The following is a 26267-nucleotide window of genomic DNA, read 5'->3' on the forward strand; positions in this document are numbered from 1 at the left end:
TTGCATCTCTGCAAGGGCTTTTATTCTGCTCCCAGTCCTGTTGATGTTGCCCTGGGCCATGGGGGGATGCTGGAGCTGGAGACCATCACCCCAAAACGAGCCCATCCACCATCACCAGCAGGACACAGCTGCTGGGGACTGAGAAGGTCCTGGGAAGCGAAGTTTTGCAGCCTCTTTTAATATTCTTTCTGTCTTGGGGGCACAGCAAAAATAGACATTTGGGATGCATTATTATTGCTGGAGTTTCATTGAATGCTGTTTATTATTTTCAGATGCAATAAACCAAGCTGTGGAACCCATGAGACCAAAGGGTCAAAATATCCTTCAAGCAAATCCCTGCCGAGCTGTGGCCCCACTAATTATCCCAGATTGTCTACAAGCCCATGGCAATTAAAACCTAATTACGGCAAGTTCTCCTGTCACCACGGGTAAAACTGCCCCACTTGTTAATGGCAAGGAAACCCCAGCTTAAGGAGGATGAGGAATGAGGCAAAGATTCTCTTAAAATATTGATGTATTTCCCTTGGCAAAATCAGATATGTCAGCTCAACAGGTATTTTATCAATTTACATTGGCACCGTCCATGTTGTCTCAGGGATTGGCAGAACTCACCCCAGGCAGGAGGGATGAGTTTGAGGCTGCAGAATTTAAAAAAAAAAAAAAAAAAAGTTTTGAGGGGAATAAAAAAAACTTCAAGAATTGACTGCTATTTTGTGTGAATCCCATAGGAGAGCAAGGTGGCCTGATATGGGGCATTCCTGCGGTGAGGAGTAATCCATTTTCAGGAAAAAGAAAAATACTTAATATTAGTTGATGATTTTAAGCAAAGCCATCCTCAGGGCGTTTGTGTGTCATCTCAGGATAGTTTGAGAGTAATCTCACGGGACTTCCAGCGCAATCTTATGGGGTTTCAATGAGGGAATAGTGCAAACCCCCTGACTCCGTGTAAATCTCCAGCAGGATGAGTTTTGCCCACCCCCCCCCCCCCCCCCCAAAATTTGCTGCGAGCCAATTTTGGCGGGTTTTGGGTCGGGGTTTGCCTTGGGAGGGGCTGCCCCCAGCCCCATGATTTCTGGGGGTCCCAAGGGGAAGGCGGTGTTGCCCTCCCCAGCCTCTCCCGAGCGGGGCTGAGGGACCGCGCGCCTCCAGCTCCCGGGATGCTCTTCCCCTCCCTCTCTCCTTCCTCCTCCTCCTCCTCCTCCCTCCGCCGCCCATCCCGCGCTGTGCGCAAGCGTGTCCGCCCCCCGCCCGCCCTCCGGGCCGGCCCCGCATCCCGCACCCACCCCCCGCATCCTCCGGCCGCGCCGACCCCCCCGCGCCGCCCCATGGTGAGTCCGCAGCCGGGGGTCCCCCCCGGGTCCCCCCCGGGTCCCCCCTCGGGTCCGCGTGTCCGGAGCGGGGCTGCCAGTCGGGGGTGTTGAGCGCGAGAAGAGGGGTGGGAAGCGAAGCCCCGGTGTTTTTTGGGGGCTGGGGGGCTCGGAGGAGCGCCCCGCGCTGGGAGGGCGCGGGGCAGGGCAGGAGCTGTGCCCGCCTGGCAGCTCCCAGGCAGGGCTGGCAGCGGGGTGCACACTGGGGGTACGGGGGTGCTCCCCGTTCACCCCAGCTCGGACCCCCCCCGAGCATCCCACGCCTTTGGCATCGATGTCCTGGCGAGCGCGGAGCATGGGGAAGGGAGAAAGCGGCTTTATTTCTACGTTTTGTGGGTTTTGGAAAAATAATAATTATGATTATTTTTCTAATTAGCGCGATTAATCAGCGCCTGAAGTGTGAGTGTGGGCAGCGGCGAGAGGAAAACCTCCGCTCTCCCAGTGCCCTTCCATCTGCTGTCTCCCCGTTCCTGGCAAAACAAACCCCCTCATCTGGCCGGGAAAAGACGGCCTTTGGCATCGCTCCTGCCCACGGCCACTCCCGGGGCAGGAGATCCCACCCCGAGAGCCCCGGGAAGACAGGGTCTGGCATCTCCCCTTAGCACGGGGTGGGCTCCTTGCGATGGGTCTGGGTGATCGGAATGCCCGGGAGCCGGGGTGAGGAAGGGAAAATCCTCCCGGAGGCCCTGGGAGGGGAGGACGTGCCCCGTGTGCAGCTCAGGACGGCGTCGCTCCCGTGTGGAACGACGGGCTGAGGAGCGTTTGTGGAGTGGTCTGAGCCTCTTGTCCCCATCCCTGAGCATCCTGACTGGTGGGTGGATGTGCTGCAGTAGCCTGGTGATCCCAGAGGGGTGGGAGAGGTCCCTGCTGGTCCCCCACCCAATGCTGGTGTGGACAGAGCTGCTGGCAGCGGGATCTGGGCATGTTTGTGCAGGATCAGCCCTGTCCTGTCCCACTCCGTGTGCCTGGAGCCCTCTTCTCCCACGGGACAGGATTGCTTCCAGGGAGAGATGAGGATGCTTGCCTGAGACCAGCAGGAACGGGACCAGCTGGACCTTTCCCCATTGATCTTTTCATGTCAGATCTTTGCAGTGAACTAGTGACATTTTATTGTTCTGGGGAGTGGAGAACAAAGGAAAGTTCTTCCTCTGGGTATTTTTTTTGTGTTCCTCAGCTCGGACACCATCTCTCCTGTTGGATCAGTAGGGTGATGCCTGGTGGGTTGATGCTGGCTGCTTGGCAAGTCTGATCTGAATCTCTTGTGAGATGAGCTGAATAAAGTCTTGTGGTGGAACTTTTTTGGGAAGCTCTGCTGAATTTCCCCATCTTTTTTGCTGGGCTCTCCCTCTGGATGCTCCTGGAGGCAGGTGATGGATTGCCCAGGCTTGGCAATCCAAGCTGTCTCTGAGGCCAGAACCTGGGATCTGTGGTGGAACTGATGGTTTAGGTGTCCTCTTCCTACCCCTGATGTGTCCAATGTTTAATGAGCTCCTCATGTTGCTGTAAGCTGTAGGATGGGATCAGCATGCTTTGCTGGACTCTCCCTAACCCCTGTCCCTAATTGTCTGCATCGTTAGAGGGCTGTTTGCTCATCCAGCTTCAGGCAGGGAGTTAATAGCAGCTGCTCCAGCAAGGCACCGAATTCTGAGAAATAATGCCTCTGCAAATGTAAATATAAAAGGAGGAACTGTCTGTGGACACTGATTTTAAGTGATGTCCACTATGGAGATCTGCAAGTAGGGTGTGTTCCACATCTGGGATTGGAGCATCCTCCTGGAGGATCCACCCTGGAGGGAAAACATCCATGTGGAACTCTGGAGCAGCTGTACTCATGTCTACAAGTCTGTATTTTTATAGCTTGTGTCATCCCCATTCTTGCAACCAGCATCAGAGGTGGATGCCAGGCTGCAGGATGTGGGAATGCTGAGACCAGTGCCCTCCCCATGCCTATGTTCAGGGGTTTTCAGCTGGCAGCAATCCTCAGGTTGAGTCCTGCTAATTAATTATTTGGCAATATGTCTAAATCCCATGTATTCTGTTGCTTATTCTCTTTGATGAAGTGAAGGTCCCATTGCTTTAGCTTCTAATATTCCAGAGCTGATGCAGGCTGGCAGCATGGAATCTGCTTCTCCACAGCTTTCCCTATTGTATTTTTTTTTTTTTTTAAGATTTATGTTATGTTATTTTTCCCCTTACATTTTTTTCCTCTGGATGTAGCATGATGGCTGTGTAAGGAGCAGGGATGTCGTCCTGTTCCTGCAGAGGTTGGCATCCTGGATTCACTGGGATCCCTCTGGGATCTCATCTTGCTTTACCCATTCCAGGCTGGGACCCCTCCTCATATGCTGCCCCTAGGTTCACTTGCACGAGTAGTTTTGGTTTTGCAGTGAGGAAAGGAAATTATTTGACGCTTTCATGCTGCTCGTTGCAACTTCTGGTTCTCTTTTTTTTTTTTGGTGTTTCTTAAGTTCCTGTCACTTTACTTTCACACTTCTCAGTCCTCCAGCTGTAATCCTCGTGTTTATTGAGCTTTTTCTAGGAAAACGCTGGGTCTTCTTGGGAGGGAAGAGGAAAAAAACCCCAGTACTTGCTAATCTCTTGCTTTTCCAGCTGCTGACCCCTTGCATGTGACTGGGGTTGGGCTGGAAAGTTTCCTTGGAGGAAGGAGAAAGGCATTTGGCTGTCAGGGAACGGAAAAACCAAAGGAGCCGCTCTCCATCCTGGTTTTCCTTCGGGCTGGCGGATGCTCGCAGCGGTCTCGGGCTGGCGCAGGCTGCGGCTGCTCTCCAGGATGTGTTTTGCCGGAGTCCCCGGAGCCGCGGCCGCTGCTCCGGCCCAGGCCGGGCCCGGCCCCGGCGGGGAGGTGCGTGCGAGCGGGGCCGGGCCGGGCCGGGCCGGGCCGGGCCGGGGCAGGGCTGCTCCGCGCCTCCGGCTGCGGGGTGGGCCCGGAGCAGCGAGCCGGGGGATGGGGCAGGAGCACAGCGGGGCTGCGGTCTGCCCGGCCCTCGTGGATCCGCCCTGCGTGGATTGCTCTGCTGGGATGTCCAGCGAAGGTGGGTTTGGCCAGCTGCTGCTCCCTGTCCCTTGACTCGGGGAAGACTGGAAAGGGCTGGGGACTCCCTGCTGGGTCAGTCTCTTGTGGAGGACTGCTCGGTCCAAGCTAGGCTGGCGATCTCCATCGGCTGTTCCATGCCATCCTGAGGATGCTGGGATGCTCCTGGACCATCATGGGATGCAGTCTGTGCTGGCAAGGGATGCTCGGATGTGGGATGCAGTGCTCCCAAGGGATGGATGGTGCAGTGCTGAAGGAAGACTTCTGACACCACGCCAGAATTTAGATCCACAAATCCACAGAAGGGTTTCTGCACCGTTTTGGAGTTTTGTTTTCTTTTTATTGCAAGTCAGAACAACCCTAAATCACCAAACCACGTCCGGATATGACCATGCAGGAAGCTGCTTCCCTCTCCCCTGTTTTTTGTAGGTGTAAAAACATATATCTGTGCTGAAGTTTGGTTCTTCTCTTTAATCCTGGGTCTGTGAAGGAGGCTTTAACCTGAGCTCACGCCGTTGGAATTCCCTGCTGCGCCAGGGAGAGGCTCCTTGCCTTCAATCGCTTCCAGATGCCATTCCCGGTCCGGCTCTTCCCCTTGCAAAATGTCTCCCCCAGCCCGCCGAAGTTTTCCCGGCTGGATTCGACATCCCGATATCCGGCCAGGCTGTGTAAGCCGAGCCTTAATTTTTTAACCAGAGCCCGATGCCAGTGGCGGGAGGTTGGAACTCACCCACGGCGTTGCACAAGCCGGAGCCCCGGGGTGGATCCTCCGGCGGGGTTTGAGCTGCTTGCGACATCGGGTGGTTCTTAAATTTCTTTTAAAATGGAGGTAAATGAGCTGGGATGGAGTTTGGGCTTTGGGATCCCTTGCTGCACCCTCTGCCCTCATTGCCAATGGGGCAGAGCTTCCCTCAGCCCCAAAACGGCAGGAAACTGAGGCAGGAGAGTGCTGAGCAAGAGTTGAGGAGTCTGAAATGCTGCTCTGGGGCTTTGCTGATGCTGAGTGCGCCCAGCCAGCCCAGCATCCCCACCATGGGAATAAAACAGCCCTGGATGGGCAGTGAACCCCCAGCACAGCAGCTCTGTGGCTGTTGGGCTCATCTGACCCCCCTGGCTTGTGTTCTGTGGGTGAAATTTTGTGGCATGAGGATGGATCAGACCTGTCTGTGTTGGGAATGGAGGAAAGCACTGAAGCACTGAGGGGAAAAATGAGGTGGAAAGTGAGAAGTGAGGGAGAAAAATGCAGAGAGGGGGGATGCAAGTGATCTTAGGGGATGCGGGACTGAACAGGACTAGGGTGTGGGAAGTGGGGTGCTGTCAGAAATGAAGGGCAGTGAGGTAGGGGTTAAATGTGGTGCTGCCTTCGAACAAGGCGTCAGGAGCAATGCCAAGGGCTGGGAATTCCTCGGGCCCATCCCTGTGCGATCACCAATGCTGCTTCCAAACCAAAAAATAGACGGGGAAAAAAAAAAAAGAATCACAAAGAACTTTCTGTTCGGGCATATTCGGGCTCAACAGGTTTTGCTCCTGGGCAGGGCCTGGTATTTGGGGTGGGGGAACTGAGGGCGGCCAAGGGCCCGGCTGTCAGAGCAGGCTCTTTATGCAACAAAAAGATGTGATTTTTCCTCAGAAATCTTACCCCGGGCTCCTTTTCCACTGCCTTTTTTCTTGTGGGGTGACGGCAGCCCTCAAGGGCTTGGGTGGTGCAGGCAGTGTGGGAAGGGATGGGCAGCTCCTGATGAAGGGCTGGGGGAGCTGGGGGGGATTTTCAGTTAAAATATGGATGAACACAAGGTTTTGGAGCCCTGACACCTCAGGACCTGCCCCAGGACCCGGTCCCACTGCCAAAGCCCTGTGTCCCCCACACATTTGGCTTCTTCAGCATCCTGGTGGTCCATTGGCATTTGCCCTGGAGTTGGGGCTTCCCCGGCCCCTTTGCTGCCTAATTAACAACGTTGCTGCATAATCCCCCCTGCATTTACAAGTTAAATCGACAGATTATCTGTATTATGCAAACGCAGCTTTAAATCTTAATTATTTATTTGCATGGGGTGTCTGGAAATCAGCAGCACTAAGCCTGGGGATGCTGTTCTCTTGGAAGTGCAGACTTGTGCTAGGAAATGAACCTAAAGTAGGCTTTTTTTGGTGTGGTGGGTGATGCTCAACACCCCAGCTTGGGAATATGTCTATTTTTTCTTTTATTTTTTTTTTTTGGGGTGGGGGGTGGTTATTGTGGGAGGTTCATCCTTAAATAGCAGTGGTTTATTTTTAGGTCGGTCGCTGCTTTGGATAATCTGGCTTGGCTGGGCAGCTTTGCTTTTCTTCCCATTCTCAGGGATTTGATAGAAATAGGTTTATTAAATGATTTTATTTTTAATAAAATAGTTTAATAAATTTAATAAATTATTAATAGAATTAAAGAAACACAGGGTTGAAGGATGGGGGTTCTGCTGGTGGTTGCCCTTTTGTGCTGTCCTGGACAGGGAGCATCCACTGGGATGACCATTAGTGAAACCTCTTCCCAAAGTGTAATTCCCACACTGGAATTACAACTTAGGCTCGGCCAAAGGATGGTTGGGAAGCAGCTGGATTATCTCCCATTAAATACTTGCTGAATGAATAAGCTGCTGGTCCCGGGGCCACAGCGACTGGGGTGACGTGAGGGATGTGCCGGGCTTGGAAACACCTTGCTCCTGCCAGCTGGAGACGTTTTCTCTGGAGGAGGATGAGCTCACCTGGATTTTATTCCCCTCCCAGCCTGGCTTTTGCTCTCTCCCCCCTCGGGAGGTAATTTTAACCGAGGGAGGCTGGCGCCGGCGATGGAGCACCGAGGGACGGACGGACGGACGGCTGCCTCCCTGCAGGTCTGGCGGGAGACTCCTCTCCATCTCCCCCTCCCCTATTTTAACAGCCCTGGGGAGATTCGGTCCTCTGTAGGGAGGATGATGACAGGAGGAATTTGGAGGCTCATCCCTGCCCTGTGTGTGTCCCCTCCTGCCTTTGCAATATCCATTCCTGAGGATGCTGAGCCCCTCAAAGGGCCAGTTCTGGCTGGCTTTAGCCTTTAGCACAGGAAGGGATGTGCCCACTGGGTTTTTGTTTTCTTTTGCTCAAAGCCATGAGCATCCTGGAGGGAGGTGTTGGGGAGCGGGCAGAAGGTGCCTTTTTCCCCCTCAGATTTGGAAATTATTATTTAAAGGATTAAACTGATAGGCAGGAGAGGAAACTGAGGCCAGCAACACGGCTGGAGAAGGAAAGGAGCAAAATCCAGCTTGTTTAGGGCTTCTTGAGGGGTCTGGGATTTGCGACGTTAATTTCCTGCTGGGATCAGCTGCCGGATGGGTTGAGCTGCCTGCGGCTCCTGACCTGGTGGATGCTGGAACCATGATGGGACTTTGCTGGACCTTGGGCTGGGGACAACCATGACCATGGGCTCATGGCAGGGAAACCACTCGGGTGGCTGGAAAACAACCCTGGGAAGAGTGGCAGCAATCCAGCTCCTGGCTCTTCCAGTCGAGCTGGAAAGACCAGCTCAGGGCAAGACCTCGGATCCACCAGGATCCTGCCTGGCTGATGTGCTCTAAGGTATCGCAGTCTCCTGCTCACCCAGGGCTGCAGGATCCTCCTGGAACGCCCAGGCAGCTCTGAACGTCCTCATCCTCATTTCCACGGGCAGGGGCTGATGCTGTGCCATGAAGTGCTTTAACAGGAGCTCCCCAGGGAGAGTTTAACCTTGTTAGTGGATCCTATAATTCACAGCTCTAAATGAAAAGACTCTGTGTCAGATGCAGCAGTGTTGGATGCTCTGGTGGATTCAGGGCTTCTGGAAAGACCCTGGTGCCAAAGGTGAATTTTGTGGCCTCAAGTGCATTTGGTTTGGCTGCTGATTGCCCTGAGCCCTTGGGATTAATTGCCCCTCAAGGCAAACAGTAATGGAGAGAGGAAGAAAAGGTTCTTTGGGTGGAGAGAAAAGGTGTGACACTGGGATGGAGCCATCCTTGTCATCCCGGGGCATGTGCAGAAAGCACGAGAAGAATCCATGGGAAACCTTCTCAGGCTCCTGGGTGGTTTCCATCCCCACCCCTCGGACAAGGATGTAGCCCTCTTTGTTAAATGAATGGGATATTAAGAGAGGAGCATGCTGTGGGGAAGGCTTGCACCTCTCTCATCTCTGCTTTTTCTAGCTGGAGGAGATGGAGAGAGGTGAGGAAACCTCTGGCCCTTCAGAGCTTTCCCTTGGAAGCACCTTCCCTGCCAGGGCTTAAGGAGCAGCTGACAGAGAAAGGCTTGTGTTCCTCACCTGCATCTCTGTTTCTTGCACTGAAATGAGCTGACATTCCCTCTCGTGTGTTGTTTTGGGGAGAGCCGTGGCTCCCACCGCACTCCTTCTATCCCAGGGGCACAGGGAGAAGAGCAAAGCTGCTGCCCTGGGGCTGACTGGGCTAGCAGTGGGCTCGCTCCACTGGCTGCCTCATTTTCCCCTGCCTGGGAGCGTGACCTGGGATGCAGAGCAGAGGCTTTCCCTGACAGGCAGCAGGGCAGCAGGGTTTCTGTGCGTGGCGTGGTTTCGGCAGGGCTTTTCCTCCCCCAAATCACAAGGATATTACAGTGCTGGGCTAGGATGTGCAGTTTGGAGAGTTTTGGGGGAAAAGATGCCGGAGATGTGGGAGTAAGGAGCATTCTCTGCTCAGGAGGGCAGAAAAGCTGCATTCCCCTTAACCTGGGAAAGGCCACCGCTCCATCTCGTGGGGTCTTCCTCAAAGTCCGAGTGAGTCACGGAAGGGGATTTCGGTGTGAAAGGCCAAGGGATGTTGGGGAAAGCTGCGGCGAGGTCTGCGCTGCGATCGGCCACACCTCCTGCTTAAAGAGCGGCGGGGGCCCGGCCCCGGGGTGCCGCTGCCGGCCGGGCTGGGTGGGAGGTGGGAGGCTTTTCGGAGGTGGGAGGCTTTTCGGAGGTGGGAGGCTTTTCGGAGGTGGGAGGCTTTTCGGAGGGCTCACACCTCGCTGCGGCCTGTGCCGGCTCGCCGGGCCCCGCTCCCGCTGCCCCGGCGCTCCCGCTGCCCTGCCCGGGGATGCGCAGCGATCCGTGCATCCTCCGGAGGAGCCTGGCTGCCCTGGGAGGCTGCAGCCCTAAGGATGTTCTCCCTTCTCCTCTCCTAGGGGAAGAGAGGACGGCCGCGTAGACCCCGCCGAGCTCCCGCCTGCTCCGCCTGGACCAAGAGGACGGGCCGTAAGTAGCCGTGACTTGCTGCCAGCTAATCCCCGCCCTGCTGGGACTGGCTTCAGCCTCTCCCGCCGCTGGGGATGCAGGAAAAGGTCTCCTTGGGATGGGAATTCTCCTCCCTGCGTGGGTTAACGGAGCACTGAGGTGATGCTGGGGGTGCAAAGCGATGGACCGGGTTATTTGCTGGGAGCCTCCCTCTGTACGTGAGAGAAAAGAGCAGAGAAAAACCCAGGGGATTTGGGACTGGACAGATCAGGCTGTGGGATTGCTCTGGGGGTTCCTCTCCTCTGAATCTGGTGCAAAACAGGAAACAGAGAAACCACAGGGCCAAGGTTGCACGTAAGCCTTGCAGGGGGGATGGCAACGGCAGGCAGCTTCTGAGCCCCAAAAGGGCCAAAAGCCATTGGGAGCAGGAACTCCCTGCAAGATAACTCAGCCTTGGAGCTTGATATCCCTTCATTTTCCACCCCTTTTCCCAGAATAGCTGGGGCATTGCTTGACTTTGGGTTGGGGATGGGCTGGAGCATCTCCATGGTTTAGTTTTTACCTTCCAGAACTGTAAGGGAGTGGTGCTCCTGGTGGGTGTTCTGCCTGCTGCTCCCAGGAGAGCGGAGAGAGGCTGCCTGCACCCTGCCATCCCCCCCAGCTCACTGCCTCCCCTTTTCTGCTGCTTTTTGGGGGGATTTAGCCCAAAACACGGGCTCAAAGCTGGGTTGCCAAAGCCACTTTTGCTGTTGCTGCTGCATCCCTGGGTGATCCCTGAGGATGGAAATACCGGAGAGTAAACACGGCACCGAGGTGAGCGTGGCAGCAAAGCGGGGCTGGACGGGGCAGGTAGGAGAAGGGTGTGCCTGGATCGATGTCAGGGGATCAGGGATGAAATCCAACAGGATTATCACTGCCCTCATCTCCTTAGCAGGGGCTTGTCACCCCATGGGTGCCCTGCTCTCTTCAGCAGCTTGGCCATAACCTCCAGGGTGTATCGAGCTGCATACAGCAAGAAAAGGTCTTTATTTTAGTGTTTTAAATAGCAAAAGAGTGATTAAACCTATATAATAAAAATAATAACATGTAATCTCTAACATTGTAGCTTAACTGTAGCCCTGTAACTCTGTGATGGCCCGGGGTTACCCCAGAGCAGTGAAATAAACAGGTATACCCACATAGCTGGTGGTTTGGGGCTGTAGGAAGGGATTTGTGTCCCATCCCTTTGTTTTTTCTGCTGCATGGATTGAAAAAAACATGGGGGGAGAGGAGAGGATGGACCCAGGGCTGGTCTGAATCGCTCTGGAGCACATTAAAGCCAACAGTGCCATGGGAAGGCAGAAGCAGCTTGGATTTATCCTGAGGACCTGTCACTGTGGAAATACTTGTTGTACCTGAGCTTATTTGCTGTTGCCACCTTCAAAATTGCAGCCTGGTCATGGGTAAATGTTTTGTTAAGACTCACATGCCAACGAGGGCTTGTTTCCCCTATCGTAAATCTTTGGCTGGGTTATTGTGTGCTTGGGATACCACGGTAAAGGAAACAGCGCTGCCTCTCCGAGTAAGAGGCAATTAAGATTCCTTTAAAGATTCCTTTAAAGTGACTCGCAGGGCTCTTAAAACAGGATAGATGTAGGTATCAGTGCACAGGCTGGGCTGGCTCCACACCCTCTGTGGGGTTGTGCCCAGTGTTCAGTGGAGTTGATTTTTGCAGTACTGTGCCCTCGTGACCCTCTTCATGCCCCCAGCCCACGGCACTGCAGCTCCAGCTCTTGACATTGCTCTGCGGTTTTTGGCATCCCTTGCCCCCTCCCAGCATCCCCTTGGTGTCCCTCTTTCCCTGCCATGCAATGTCTCTTGGAGGGGGCTCAGATCAGACCCCTGCTGCCTTTTGGGCCTGCGGTGGTGGTTGTTGCGATCCCACAAGGATTTTCTCCCCAGCATGGAAAAAAAACTCCCCGAGCATCGGGAGCTTGCAGCGACCGGGGCAAGGAAGATTTGGGATGCCAGGCTGGGGATTTGGGTGTCTTTGATGCTCTGCCAAGCCCAGGCAGTGCCTGCAGTTGGCTGGATCCTGTCCCAGTTGCGCTCAGGCTGCGGCAGGCGCGGGTTGTGCCGGGGCAGGGCGCGGCGCGGGGGCGATCCCGGCCCTACCGCGTGTGGAACACCCGCGGGACGGGGCCTTGGAACACCCTGGGGCTGTAAACTGCTTCTGTGGGGGACATTGCTGTCCTCCAGGGAGCACAGGATCTGCCCTGCTGGTTTCCTGTTGTGCCTGGAAAGCTTGGGAGAGATGGTGTGGCTGGGACTGAAGGGGTCTGTGCTGGCCTGGCTGTCTGTCTGTCTGTCTGTCTCCCTTTGGTTCCCACTGCTGAGGGTGAATCCTTAGGGACTGTCAGTGCATCCCTTCCTGCTATCCAGCTCTCCTCCAGTTAAAAATAAAGGCATGTTTTTTTGGGATAAAGTGTTGGAGATGCTTATTTTTCAGTGAGCATCCTTAGCCAGGGAAGCTGGACCAGGCAGTGGGTGGCTCCATGTCCCGTGGCCATGTGGGATGGGACGGTGGGAGCACAGGAGAGGTGTCCTTGCCTCGTGTCATGCTTTTCCACAGGTTACCATGGGAACATAAAAGTACCAAGCCTGCTGGTCCATGATGCTTTGCCAGGATGGCCTGGGATCACCATCCATCCGTGCTGGGATGGTGTGGGAGAATTTATAACCACTCCCCACCTCCATGCTTGTTCCATGCCTTTAAATTTCTTTTTCCCCTTTTTTTTTTGGCTGGGAGCAGCTTGGCAGGTGCTTGCTTCCACTTTGTGGATTGACATGACTTAAATCTGGAAATGCTGGAGCCATTGAGGCCATGGGAGGAGATGGGAATGGGTGGATGGAGATACAGGGATGAATTCCCCCCTGGCAGGCGGGTCAGTCTGTATGGGTGTTGCTGGCATCTCCCAGGGGGACATGGTGAAACAGGGAGGCAAAACTCTGCTCCAGGTCAGAGGCAGACAGGGAAACTCCACGAGGCTTGGACATGAGCTGCCTCTGCAGCATCCTGGGATGGGGCTTTCCCAGAACACAGGGTGGGGAAGGGAGTGGGAGATGGGGAATGGGCCATGGGGCTTTTGGATCCTCTGTGCAGCGATAATTGCAGCCTGCGGTGCTGTGGGGGCGCATCCTCCAACATCAAAGAAGGGCTTTTCCAGTCACTTCTTCCAGGTGTGGGGAGCCGAATCCAACTGGGACTTTCCCCCCAGCTTCAGGGCTTGGTGGAGCAGGCAATGCCCTGGAACAGCCCTGAGGGAGCGAGGGTTGATCCCAGCGAGTGCTGAGCCTCTCCCTGCTGGACAGGGATGCTGCAGTGCGGGATCCAGGGAGGGTGTTGTGGTGAGGGGTCTGTGCTGGGGGATCTGAGGATGCTGTGATGGACTGGAATGTTGTGGGGGCACTGAGGATGCTGTGGTGGGACAGGGATTCTCAGGGAGGCTCGAAGGATGCTGTGGGGGCTCGGAGGATCCTGTGATGGGATGAGGATGTCAGTGGGAGGGAACTCTGAGGACATTGTATGGGACCAGGGATGCTGCAGGAACAGGGATATTGCAGGACTGGGGATGCTGTGGGAGGGCTCTGAGGATGCTGTGAGACCAAGTTGCCATGGGGTGCTCTGAGGATACTGTGATGGGACAGGGATACTCAGAGGGTGCTGGGAATACTGTGATGGGACAGCAATACTCAGAGGGCACTGGCAATACTGTGATGGGACAGGGATGCTGTAGGGGACTCTGAGAGTGATGTGATGGGACACTGTGAGGGATACTCAGAGGGTGTTCTGAGGGTGCTGTGATGGGACAGGGATGTTGCAAGGGGCTCTGAGCATGCTGCAAGACTGGGGATGCTGTGGGGACCAGCAGGACCCTTTGGCATTGCTCCCTCCAGCAACCCTACAAGGAGGACACAGGACCTGGCTCAGGGTGTTCAGCTGCTTTCAGCAGCTGCTCTACTTTGGGCTGTGGATCTGGGAGAGCTGTGGGGAGTTTGAGCTCATTCCAGAGGCACCAAGGGTGCGGGGGCAGCCGGGTGTGCTCTGTTTTGCTCCGCATTCCCTGATCGCTTCACTAAACAACGTTCCTTCTCCTCAGGGATTATAAGCCGTGTTTGCCTTAGATAAATTTTGCATCAGGCCCAGCTTGTGCATGCAAGCCTGGGAAAAGATCATAAAGCTGTCAAAAAATATTATTTAAAAAAAGCTGGTATGTAAAGGCAAACATTGTGGGCAGAGCAGATTTTCCCAGTGCTTTCACTGGTGGAAGGGGTGAAGTGCGCTTGGTTGGGTGTTTTGGCACCCAAGGATGAAGCTGGGGGTGAATTTGGTGCTAAAATTAGGTCCTGATGCCCAGCAATTTCCCAGCCCTGGGCAAACAGGGATAGCCAGACCCCCCAGGAGCAAACCCAGCCTCCAGCTGAGGCAGTGGATTTCCCCTTGGGGCTTTTGTGGCAAGTTTCACTAAGAACAAAACTCTCCAGGAAGCACAAGTTGCTTTTCATCTTTTCCTAATTTTACTTTTCCCAAGCAATTGTAATATGTGAAGGGGTGAGACCCCGCTGTGCCTTCTCCCTGTGTTGCTCCCACTTGTGAAGACCCAGCTGTAGGTTTCATCTTCCCAAGCAGGAGGGTCTTGTTGAGCTGGAAATACAGATGCAGGATGAGAGCCAGTTGGGGTGGGGAGTTGCTTCCTCTTTCTGGAGCTCCCTGAAAGGGGAGGCACAGTTATCCATGTTTTGTGAAGGAGAAGTGGTTCAGAGGGGGGCGCTTTCCTAGGGAACCACCTCACCTGCCCCATCCCTCTGCTGTCAAATGGACACAATTTTCTTTTTCTAGTGTCCTGTCCGGTTGCTTTTAGTGTGGTTTAATTGTCCTTAATTGCCTTTTAATTGTCCTTCCTGCCCTTTTAAATTAATTGCTCTCCTGCCCTTTTAACTTCAGAAGCCCCTGACAGGGAAAGGAAGAGTCTGGCTCTTGTGGGACCATCTTTGGTCCCATTTCTCCTCGTTCTTGATACATTTTTGCCCGCAAACTCAGTGTTCCTGGCTGGCTGAGGCCGTGGCCCTGCCAGGTGTTTGGTAGGTGTCAGGTTTGTTAGTGGCACTTCCTTGGGCAGGGAGGGGGTGAGATGGGTGTCCTCCCATCTCAGGTGAGTAATCCCTGGAGGCTCTGATGGGCAGGCTCTGATTGAGGGACTTTGGATCGCCCAGCCCCGCGTGCACCTTTCCCCTTGGCTGGCATTCAACACCCTGAGACGTGGCTGGTCAGAGCCAGGAGGAGCTCAGCTACCAGGGGCAAAGCCAAGCCCAGCTCTGAGCCTGACTTAGAGCAGGATTCACCCTGGGAGCAAAGCCTCCCCTATACCCCAAAGCCTCTCCCTGCTGGTAAGTTCATTTTCCGTCCTTGCCATGTCCTGGTGGGATGGGATGAGCTGATCCTGGGATGGCTCCAACCACGGCTCTTTGCTCCTTATTCCAGGAGCAAGAGGTTTCAGAGGAGCACGAAAGTGTCCCTGCTTCCCTGGGCAGTGCTTGTGTGGGCACTAAGCTCTGACGCTTCCTTTCCCCAGGCCGGGATGGGTGGATCCAAGGCATTGGAGGTTCCCCAAGTACGTGATGCTCTTTGGTTTGATCCTGCTCGGCTGCTCCTGTCCTTTCTGACTGGCTTTGTGGTGGCACGTTGGACTTTGTACCTGTTGGTGCCAGGTGGATCCTTAAGCTGGTTTTAAAGTCTCCGCCATGGGATTTTGTGGTTGAAACCCTACTGCGGGCTTGTTTTTCCTCTCTAATTATTTTTTTTTCCTTTGGCCTCTAACCCGTAGAGCTGAAGCTCCTTGGGTAGTGCCGCTTGCTTGGCTTTGATAAACTCTCTAAACCAACCTTTTGGCAGCAAAGAAATGTGAATTTAAATAAATGAATCCTTTGGGAAACCCTTGTATCTGCTTGTCTGCAGCTGCAGATGGGCAAGCAGGGGGTAGTTCCTCTTGGATGGGGTTTCAGGGTCAGCTCTGATGGGTTTTCCCTGTTTTCCTGCTGCAGGTGACCAGCCACAATGAGAGCTCCGGCCCCTGCCTGATGCCTTTCCTGCTGATAAAAATGATCAACAAGTCTCGTGAGTCCCCCAGGGATCCCATCTGACTCTGTCCAAGCAGGGATGGGGAGCCTGGGGAATTTACATTTGGAATTCTGGGGGTTGGATGCTGCTTTGCTGTGGTTGCAGTTGTGTGATGGAGTGTTGGGGTATCAGAGAAGGTCGCAGTGGGGAGGGTGGGTCTGGGGACCTTGATCTCTGGGCTTGGGCACCTGGAACCCCTTGGACTTTGTTGCACAGAAATGGGGTGGAGGCACACGGAAAAAGTAATATTTGCCTAGGCTTTCATGAAAAGCAGGCAGAAGGAAACAGAAACGTCACAGTGGTTTTTAAGCCTGGGACAAAAGCACCTGACTCATCTTAGAGCTGCTCCTCCCTGGGCCATGGTGCCAGCCGAACCTGCTCCCTGAGGAGAAGGCTCTGCCATCCTGGGTCTAGCTAGGATGCTGTGGGACCCCACAGGCAATCATCTAAACACTTTTGCTGACACTGGTTTATCTCTCCCCCTCCCCTCTGGGCTTGCAGGAGGGAAGATACTCGGGGTGCTGGTGCTGTTTCTGGTGATGGTTTGGTACTCGATCTACCGGGAAGACAGGTACACACAGCTGTGAGTGCTTCTTACTCAAATTTAAAGGACCTCCTGCCCTTTCCCTCACTCCTGGGAGGCAGCTGCTTCCTACCCATCCCTCACAGGGATGCCAGAGCATGGCAGATTCCCTGGATCCGAGGGGACTGGGGAGCTGGCAGCATCCTTGGCTGCTGCTGGAGAATGGGGGACACAAACGAGGCTCCCCCTTGGTGTGTGGTGGTGGTTGGGCTCTGTGGGGTTTTTTGCAAATGCTGGTGCTTTTCTGAGCCCGGGAGTCTGGGAAAGCCCTGCTCTCTTCCCTGACAGAGATGGGGAAAGTGGAGTGTGAGGTTCATGAGCAGAGCAAGAGAGACCTCTTCTGATGCAAGGCTGCAAGCCCAGCAGAGAAATGCCCACGCAGTGCCGGCCTTAAATCCAGCTGGAAATCTCTCTCACAGCTTGAATCCCGCAGTGGGGATGCCTGGGGATGCCAGAGCCCCTTTCGCCAGGAGGGGGCTGCAGAGGAACAGGCATAATTTGATTTAATTAACCTCTTCCTTTACAGCTTTTATTTCCCTGTGCAAGAAAACAACAAGACAACGTGTCCCCTTGGGGAGGTGGAAAAGAAAGCGGCGCAGCTCATCGGGAAGTGAGTTTTGGGGCTGGGAGCAGGCAGTGGGGGGATGCAGAGCCAGGACCCCCCTCCCTGTGCTATCCCTGATCCCAGTCTCATTGACCCTTTGCTCCTTGGCAGCTACACGAGGGACCACCCACTGTTCTTGCAGCTGAAGGACTATTTTTGGGTGAAGACGCCGTCGCTCTACGAGCTGCCCTACGGCACCAAGGGAAGTGGTAAGCGTGACAATGCTCTGTGGGATCTGTCTGTCCGTCCTGCTGCTGCTCCTGGGGTTTCAACTTCCCTTTTCCTAAAGATATCTGCAGGTTGATTTTGTTTGGGACTTTTCCCAAGCTATTTTATTGGTTTTTAGACTCTGCAGTGCCTATTTCCTCACCCTGAGTGCACATGGTGCCTCTGAAAGAGTTTAGGGTGGGCCAGGTCTTACTAAGCCCCAGAGACAGATTATTTGCTTGAAATTTGGATTAACAGTAGGAGCAAATTTGGCAGGGATGGGGCAGCACTCAGAGTGTTGTACCAGGCAGGAGCTGCCTTCCTCACCTTCCTCACCCTGTCTTTGCCCTTGCTTTGCAGAAGACGTCCTGCTACGCCTGCTGTCCATCACCCACTACTCCCTGCCCGAGAGCATCCAGAGGTAACACTGGGGTGGGTTTAGGGGCTTTTCTCTCTTTTGCTTCATCATTGCTCTCTTGGGGGTGGTTGCAATTTGTCTGTTGTGGGCCCAGGATTTGGCAAAATGAACCTCTGCAACCCAGGGGTGGTGGATAGAGCATGGGAAGGTTTGGAGACTGGACAACACCAGGTTTAACCCCCCAGGGGTTAAAATCACCCCAGTTTTGGAGCAGGTCTGGTTGAGACAGGGTTCTCTCTCGCAGCCTCAAGTGCCGGAGGTGTGCCGTGGTGGGCAACGGCCACCGGCTCCGCAACAGCTCCATGGGGGACACCATCAACACCTACGATGTCGTGATCAGGTACAGCCCCGGCCCGGCCCACCGCTCCCTCCCCAGTGCCACCGCAGCTGAGGCTGACACCTGTGATGTCCCAAAGGCTGAACAACGCTCCGGTGCATGGTTATGAGCAGGACGTGGGCTCCAAGACCACCATGCGCCTCTTCTACCCAGAGTCAGCCCACTTCGACCCCCGGACTGAGAACAACCCCGACACGCTGCTGGTGCTCGTGCCCTTCAAGCCCATGGACTTCCAGTGGATGGAGGCCATCCTTAACGACAAGAAGAGGGTGAGTGTGGTGGGGAACCAGGTCCAGCCCAGCCCTGGCTGCTCCAGACTCCAGCTGTCATGCCACCCCACCCTTGGGGACATCTGGGCTCTTGCAGGTTCGGAAAGGGTTTTGGAAACAGCCCCCATTGATCTGGGACGCCAACCCGGAGCAAGTGCGCGTCCTCAATCCCTACTACATGGAAGTAACTGCTGCTAAACTGCTCAACCTCCCCATGAAGCAACCACGGAAGATCAAACAGGTAAAGGGTGGGGATGGCCAGTCACCCTGCACACCCTGAGGGGGGACAGCCTGTCCCTGTGCAGCTCCCTGAAGGCTGTGGCTCTCTGTCCCCCAGAAGCCCACCACAGGGCTGCTGGCCATCACCCTGGCACTGCACTTCTGTGACCTGGTGCACATCGCGGGCTTTGGCTACCCCGATTCGGCCAACAAGAAGCAAACCATCCACTACTATGAACAGATCACGCTCAAGTCCATGGCCGTAAGTGTTTGCCCCACAGTTTTGTCCCCGTTCCCCCCACTTTTCCCCCAGGAGGGGGGATGGCAGCCCAGGGGAACAGTGCCAGGATGCTGAATGGTGTGGGAGGCTCTTCCCTCTGACTCCCCTCCCATGATGAAGGTTGAAGTCCACTGTTGGATGGTCATCATCCAACTTCTCTTGGTAGTTGAATGTCTTTGGAGGCACAGAGAGTTGGATACATCCCCAGTTTATGTGTGAGGAGAAGAGCTCGTGGACAGGGGGATTGGGTGGGGAGGGGTCCGTCCCTGCTTTTGGGGGGCTGAAGTCCTTTCTGGTGGGGTGGGCACAGTGGAGGGTGGGAAGGTGTGAGGGCTGGAAGGAAAGCGTGTGGCCCCTGCTCACCAGACTCTGGTGTCACCCCCTGCTCCCTGTCCTGCAGGCATCGGAGCACAACGTGTCCCACGAGGCCGTGGCCATCAAGCGGATGCTGGAGCTGGGACTCGTCAGGAACCTCACCTACTTCTGAGGGCGGCGGGGCCGTGCAGGGACACCGTCCCCTTCAGCGAGGGGACACCGTCCCCAGGGCGAGGGGACACCGTCCTGTGCCGTGAGGGGACACTGCGCTGGCAAGGCCAGAGTGACCGAGGGCAGAGCATCGCTGTCACCGCTGCCACCACGACCGGGGACTCCTGGAGCAGGGCCGGGGCTGGGGGCCGCGCTGGACCGCGGGTGCCCAGGGTGGGGCAGCTCTTGGGGGTGCAGGGAGCCCGGCAGGGCCGTGGCCCAGCGCCTTTTCTACTGACGCACTGAAGCTACCGAGGACTTGGAGGGGGTTTTTGGGGTAGGGGGTCCTCCCTCCCAGCGGGCCTGAGGGGGTGAGCCAGGGCAGGAGCCTTTGCCCTGGACATTCTCTTTCCCTTAATTCCCTCATACACTGACGAGGGCCCTGCTGAGGGGCTGATTTTGGGGTTCTGGCCCCTCCCCGCCCAGGGAATGGGAGTCTTTGGAGGCTGATGTTGCCTCCTCCCTGCCCTGGACCTCCCCCCAAATATTTAATTCCCTCCCTTTTTTTTTAATTTCCTTTTTTACTTGGCGGCCCTGTCCTGTGCCTTAGCGCTGGCGTAGGGACTCGTCCCCACAGCCCCCCTGGGTGGGGGCACCCTGGGGTGCTTGGCTTCAGGGTCTGCCAGGGCCCTTTGGTGGTGCAGATTAATTTAATTAATTTAAATGCTTATTTATGGTGGAGCCATCACCCAGGGCCCGCATGCCACTGGTGTCAGGGACAAGGGGCCTTGGGTGGGCTGGTGTTTGCTTGGCTCCAGGGGTGGGCATTTGGGATGTCCCCCCACCATGGAGGGGTTGACTGGTGCCTTCTCCCTGCTGCTGTAGGGTCCCCTCTGCCCCCGTGGGGCTGCAGGTGTTGGGGGGACCCATGGATGGGGGTGTTGGGGCTCATGCTGGCACCCAATAAAGTCCTGGTGAGGCTGGGATGGGCTGGGTGCTCCTGGGGCATGGTGGGGGGTTGTGAGGGAGTTTTGGGGCTGTGAGATGCAGGGAGGGTAGCCTGTGCCCGTGCCCTTGTGTCCCCACATCCCCTTACCTGTTGTGACGCCCCATCTCCTGGCTCCCACGTTGGGGTTGTGGGGTGCCCCAGCTGCCCCGTGCCTCAGTTTCCCTCCACCACCGGCCATTTCTGCCCCCATGGGGCCTGCCCCAGGAGGCCACGGCACACCCAGGCCAGGTGTGTGCCGGGGCAGAGTGCCAGGGAAGCCGATGTCCCCGCGGGGTGGCCATCAGCCCAGGCGTGCCACGAGAAACACCTCTTGTATTGACCGCGGTGCCGCGATACAGCGTGGAGAGGCCCTTCCCGGGGAGTCCCTGTCCCGCCGCCGTCCCCCACCTCCTGTCCCCCATGGCGGGACCCCCCGACCCCCCGACACGGACTCTATAAGTATGGACACCGAACACCACGAAGGAAAGGGAGGAGCCGGGGGGGAGAGGGCAGCGGGGAGCGGAGGCGAGCGGCTGGGGGCGCGGGGTGCGCGGTGGGGCCAGGGCCGTCCCCAGCCCCGCGGGGGGAGCGGCTCCCCGGGGCTCAGCGCGTCCTCGGCGGGGTTGTGCTTAGCATGTGCCAGGGAGGGGGGATGCTCGGCCGGTCCCCTGCCCCGCAGCCCCGCTCCGGGGGGCTGGATCCGGCTCTTCCCACGGCCGCTGCCGGCGGGCGCCACTGTCCGAGCGCGGAGCCCACGCGGAGGGTCCCGAGCGTCCCGGAGGGGCTCAAACGTGCGTCTGCATCCGCCTCTGCAGGGGCCGGCTGGGGTCTGAGTTTTGGGAAGACGACTGGGAGTGGTGGGAGGAGGATGCGGAGGCCTTGCTGGCCTTGTCGAACTGCACGTAGCCGTCCTGCTTGCCGCTGCTGCTGATGCTGCTGTCGCACTGGGTGTCGAGGAAGGAGCTGCTGTCGCTCATGGAGCCGCGCTGGAACTCGCGCTCGCACAGCTCGATGGAGCTGCTGCCCATGCCCAGCACGAAGCGCTGGCTGTAGTCGTAGAGGCGGCTCTGCCCGCTCAGGGTGCTGTAGATGTTGGTGAAGGACATGCCCGTGGGCACCCGCTGCTTGCCGGCTGGGCGCAGGTCAGCCGGGCAGCCCGACAGCGAGATGGTGGGGGTGGAGTGGTGCTCCTTGAAGGTGTTCACGCTGTAGTAGCCGTTGGTGGGGTCCTGGGCAGTGGGAGAAGCGGGGCAGGTTGGTTGTGGCATCCCTGGTACCGTGGCATTTGGGGTGTCCGCCCTGCCCATCCACCCAGGACATGTGAGACTTATCAGAATCATGGAATATGCTGAGCTGGAAGAGACCCACAAGGACCATCCAGTCCAACTCCTGGCCCTGCACAGACCCCCCAACAATCCCACCCTGTGCCTGAGAGCGTTGTCCAAACACTCCTGGAGCTCTGGCAGCCTCGGGGCCGTGTCCATTCCCTGGGGAGCATGGGCAGTGCCAGCACCCTCTGGGGGAAGAACCTTTGCCTGATATCAAACTTAACCCTGCCCCGGTACAGCTCCAGCTGCTCTCTCAGGTCCTGTTGCTGGTCACAGAGAGCAGAGATGAGAGCTGTCCCTCAGGAAGAAGCTGCAGACCCTCATGAGTATCCCCTTGGTCTCCTCCAGGCTGAACAAGCCAAGTCACCTCAGCCACTCCTCATATGAACCCTCCAGACCCTTCCCCATTTTCATAGCCCCCCTTTGGAGGACACCTCAACAACCAAACCGTCCAGCAATGTCCTCTTGTGCCACCAGTGTATTCCCATCTGTTCAGCCCCCTCCAGGCCAGGACACAAGTGTCCCTTGCACGCCACTGTCCTGGCACCACACCTTCGTGTTAGCCTAAAAGCTGCTGGGGCCACAAAACAGTGCCAGCATGCCAGAGCCTCTCTCCCTGCACAGGGACAGCCCGCTGGGGCAGGCCACACCAGGGACATGGCCCAAGGACAGACAGCTGGCAGCAGCAGTGCTGGGTGAGGCATGAGCTGGTTCTGCCCGGTGGTGGGCACGGGGAGGGGTTCCCAGCACCCCGGGGTGCAGCCCCTCTGCCAGGAGGGCCGGGGGACCCCAGGATCCAACTCACCTTCAGGTTTTGAAACTCCTTCTCCTCCTCCTTGAGCACCTCGAGCTGCTTCAGCACCGAGTCCTGCTGGAACTCCCCCCGGTCCATCTAGGAAAGGACACAGGAGGCAGGGTCAGCATCCCACCACCGCCTGACCCCGCGGTCCGCATCGCCCCCAGGCCACGTGGGCCGAGCCCCACATCCATCATCAGCCCCAGGGCACTGGGAAATTCGATTCAAGGACTTGCCCAGAGAGTCCCAGCAGTGTCCGAGGGCGGATTCCCAAAAGCCACACAATTCCCTGGGTTACAGATTATTTTTCCCTGTTTAGGACAGAAAAAGGCAGGCTGGTGCAGAAAACTAATTATTTACCGTGATGAGGGCTGGGGCTGCACCCTCCTGCCCAAAGCAACACCCTCAAAATCGCCTGTTTTTTTTGTTTCCCTTCTTTTCATCCTTTCCTCCTCAGCTGAACTTGGCCGCCTCATTAGTTTTCCTTTGAAGGCTGGCTGTGATCGGGGGGAGGCGGAGAGGAGGGGCAAGGTGCACATTAATTACACCACAGCTTTAATTACCCTTCCTTCAGCACGCGGGGCTGTGCAGGAAGCAGGATAATTACCAACCAATTTCTCAGTTGCCTTTTTTTAGCTTATGTATTCACCGGACGCCTCCAGCCCGGCTTCTCTGGGATCACAGCCCCACATCAGCCCCAAAATCCCCTTTTATTGCCCAAATTCTCTCCTCTTTAAGATGGTAAGTGGCTGTGGAAATTCACCCCGCGGCACTTGCTGTTCATCTCCCGAAAGCCTTTGATGTGGCTGTTAAAGGCAATAAATTAAAGTACCTGAGTTTTCCTAGGGAAAAGAAAGCCTGTATCAGCCATTGATTTACCAGGATAAATACAAGTGTCGCCGAGGATTAAACGAGTGCAGCTAAAATGGGACGTGGAGGGTTTTTTTTACTCTGCCAGCCCCGGCGACCCCCTCTATTCTCTAAAGCATCTCTGCAAAGGCTATCGGAAGGGTTTAACAGGTCCCAGCTCTGAATGAAAAGGGAAAATCACTTCTCCTCCTTGGATTTTTTTGTTTTTTTTTTTTTTTTTTTTTTTTTTTTTTTTTTGTGTTGGCGTGGATGACGCAGGGCCAGATCCAGATATGGAGAGGAAAGAAGGGAGGTGGGAACCAAAGGAACAATCCCACTGTGACCAAACCTCCCTGGAATTAATGTCGGGTTTGATGGGGTGTTTGAAGCCATTTTATTTAAGCCCTTTATTTTATTTAAGCCATTGAAGTGATGGTGGGAATGATCCAGGTACTGGGATGCTCCCTGAGCTCCGTGGGGACCCTGCCTGTCCCCGAAGCTCTGAATTGGGCTGCACCCCGTGGATTTGGGGACTGCAGGGAGTCTCCACATGAGGTCCACAAGGCGCTATCACATCACCGAACCTCCAACTCCCCCATTACAGCCGGTCATTAACGTCAACTTTATTAAAGTTTTACACCGTTAATTAGTGCGCGGTAGGATCCTCGTTAGTGTGATTTCCTCTTTGTCATCACTGAGTCAACACCGGGAAGGGACCGACCTTAACTCAAGTTCACTCCATCACCAATATTAACGGGGATTATGAAGGGGGAGAGGGAAATAGGTGGAAAAGGAGACCAGAGATGTCTGAGTGCCCTGGCATGGGATGCCCCAGCGTCATTCCTGGACATTTTTCCAGAGCCATCCTTTCTGCAGACAGGAGACAGCACCAACATGCTCCGAGCCGTGCAGATGGCTGGGGATCCACCCGCCTGTCAGAGCCACGTGCCCACCATTCCCTCCTGCCAGGACTTCATCCTGCCTGGCACTGCCAGGCGCCAGCAGCCCTCCCCATCCCCAGAACAGCGGGGCACCGCAGGTGGGGTGCCGAGTCCTGCCCATTCCCAAACCCCGCCGCTGCCTCCTGGATCAGCGTGGCAGAGGGATGTGACAAACTGCATCCCTGCATCCCTGACCGCCACTGCCTCGGTTTCCCCTCTGCAGAAGGCAGGGACCCTCTCCAGGTCCTGAAGCATCACCTCAGGCCGGCAGTGCCGGCTCCCCCCGCCCGGGAGCGCCTTCCCAGGGTCCCTGAGCGCCGGGGAACGCCGGCTGGGAGCAGCGGGCAGTGCCGTGCCCCCGCTCCGCTCTGCCAGTGCGGAGCTCTCCCGCGTTTCACGCCACCAAATGAAGCCCCTGAGATGGAGAATCCGACAGGATATTAAATTCTTGGCTTTCATTAGTGGACACAATATGTTTTTGAAAATGCTACTTCAGGTTCCTGAGTATCCTCCAGACCCGGCGGGCTCGCAGTGCCTCCCCCCGCCTCGCTCCAGGTTTAATTACAATATTTCCGGCTGGTTGGGTAATTGGATGCCACCCGGCAGCACTTGTGCGGGCCAGACGTTACCAGGGTGAGGATGTTGGTGACGATTCTCCAACAGCGACTTCCTCTGCTCCCAGGGAGGGAACAAGCCCACGGATAAAAAACCCCTCTGGGAATTCCCAGCTCGATGAAGCTTTATCGCCTTCAAACAGCGGCTCTGGCCCCGGTCGCCCAGCGATGTCAGCTCCCGCTGGTGTAGGTGCCCACCACCGGAGAAGCTGCCCGCCTTGTCCCACCTCTCCCCAGAATCCTGCTTTGGGATGGGCCGGTGCCGCTGGAGGGGCCGGCTGTGAGGGAGGGATGTTCCCCGAGCCTCCCGGGCGAGGCTGGATGTTGTGGAGCCCGGCTCCAGTTCAGACCCGGTCTGACAGCTCAGGGCTGCCGGCGCTTCCCAGGCCGGCCACGGTGCCCGCGGGCAGGGGCAAGGCAGAGAAAGGGGCACAGAAAGGGATGCTGTGTCCGCTGGGCTGCAGGTAGGAAGGAGCCTCGCCCAGAATGGAAATTCTGCTTCTTTGATTTTTCCTCTTCCATCTGTCTGGAAAAGGTGTCTGGCGCTGATCACCTGTAAAAGCTGTGAACAAACTAGAAACAGCCCTTGGAGCAGAGGGATGGGTTAAAGGACACAGGAAAAGATAAACCTATCACTGGATTGATTATTTTGACTGTCCCGCTCCAAATATGGACCACAGGTGAATATTTGCCTGGATCTGCCTGGCCACAGTGGGGCATGAATGATCCAGAAGGGATGAATGATGCAGGGAAGGAGATCTCTGGGATGCCCCTGCCTGCTGTCACTTTGGGATCGTCTCTGACTGCTCATGGCAGCGGGGATGGCTCCTTTGGGATTATCAGCCCCATTTCACAGGAGGGGAGGCACGGGGTCCGATCAGCCAGGAATAAACCCAGCCGTGGTAAGGGAGGAGGAGTCTGTGCCACGCCGGGGCTGCCCATGCTCTTCATCTTCCTCCTCACAGCCCGCAGCTGCCGTGCCCATGCAATGCGTCCCGCAGGAGGGACAATGCGGCTGTTGCGGTTTATTTTCTCCAGGATCAAACCCTTTACCAGGCTCTTTTGCCTGCAGCCACTCGAGCTGGCAGCCTTTTCCCTGCCCGTAGGCACTGCCTGGCAGAACAGCTCTCGGAGCAGGGGGTGGGAACGCCGCTGAGGCAATGTGAACATATGCAAATCAGCCAGCGTGACGCGTATCCTAAGGTGTTAATGAGTTTATAGACGCATGAATAATGACTTGTGAAAAGCACGGTGAGCTGCCGAGGTCACAGATGGCTGGAGAATGACAAAACAGCGTTTGTGGGGACAGAGTCACGCCGGCACCCTGCGGCCAGGATGCTCCGGCAGAGGGACACGGGGAAACCGCGCACAAAGGCACATCCAGGCGCTGAGGATCCTGAAATTCAGCAGGAGCAGGTCAGGCTGTGCTGGAGTCACGGGCTCGGCCGAGAGGCCGGGGTTAGGATGGAGAGCAGCGAGGGGCTGTTTGCCAGCGTGGCTGCTCCTCGTTAACATCCACACTAATGATCCCGAGCCCCGAGCGTGGCAATGACAGTCACAGCTGCTATTGAACTGCGGGGCGAG

General features: G+C 56.2%; 2 protein-coding genes across 8 annotated transcripts in view; one reads left to right on the top strand and one right to left on the bottom strand.

Annotated features, from left to right (window-relative positions):
* The first annotated feature begins 1301 nt into the window (after positions 1-1301).
* Positions 1302-20153, top strand: ST3GAL4 (ST3 beta-galactoside alpha-2,3-sialyltransferase 4). Of its 7 annotated transcripts, none has more exons than XM_041413838.1 (12): positions 1302-1328; positions 9580-9649; positions 15710-15782; positions 16287-16368; positions 16895-16978; positions 17084-17181; positions 17540-17600; positions 17842-17937; positions 18014-18203; positions 18301-18444; positions 18541-18684; positions 19103-20153. In XM_041413838.1, the coding sequence occupies exons 3-12, from the start codon at positions 15746-15748 to the stop codon at positions 19187-19189; spliced, it is 1023 nt and encodes a 340-aa protein (XP_041269772.1). In that variant the 5' UTR covers positions 1302-1328; positions 9580-9649; positions 15710-15745; the 3' UTR covers positions 19190-20153. The 7 variants fall into 7 exon arrangements, with proteins under 7 accessions (XP_041269772.1, XP_041269773.1, XP_041269769.1 ...); XM_041413839.1 differs by having other exon boundaries at positions 16287-16356; XM_041413841.1 differs by lacking the exon at positions 1302-1328 and adding an exon at positions 9100-9187 and having other exon boundaries at positions 16287-16356.
* Positions 20154-20677: 524 nt separating this feature from the next.
* The window catches only part of KIRREL3 (kirre like nephrin family adhesion molecule 3), a 135070-nt gene continuing 129480 nt past the window's right edge, over positions 20678-26267 (bottom strand). Inside the window, exons 16-17 of the mRNA XM_041413746.1 lie at positions 22289-22375; positions 20678-21384 (exon numbers count right to left, since the gene is read on the bottom strand). Coding sequence (XP_041269680.1) covers positions 20941-21384; positions 22289-22375 — 531 coding nt within the window. The 3' untranslated portion in view covers positions 20678-20940. The remainder of the gene's footprint in view (positions 21385-22288; positions 22376-26267) is intronic.

Source organism: Onychostruthus taczanowskii, unplaced genomic scaffold, assembly GCF_017590055.1.
Source record: "Onychostruthus taczanowskii isolate IOZ18803 unplaced genomic scaffold, ASM1759005v1 scaffold43, whole genome shotgun sequence".
Classification (NCBI taxonomy): Eukaryota; Metazoa; Chordata; class Aves; order Passeriformes; family Passeridae; genus Onychostruthus; species Onychostruthus taczanowskii.

Excerpts from the sequence above, each read along its gene's own strand:
- ST3GAL4 (XM_041413835.1), top strand. The coding sequence starts at position 15,746 with ATGCCTTTCCTGCTGATAAAAATGATCAACAAGTCTC. Across the intron at positions 16,979-17,083 it reads GCGGCGCAGCTCATCGGGAA|CTACACGAGGGACCACCCAC; the intron begins GTGAGTTTTGGG and ends GCTCCTTGGCAG. Across the intron at positions 18,445-18,540 it reads AACCACGGAAGATCAAACAG|AAGCCCACCACAGGGCTGCT; the intron begins GTAAAGGGTGGG and ends TCTGTCCCCCAG.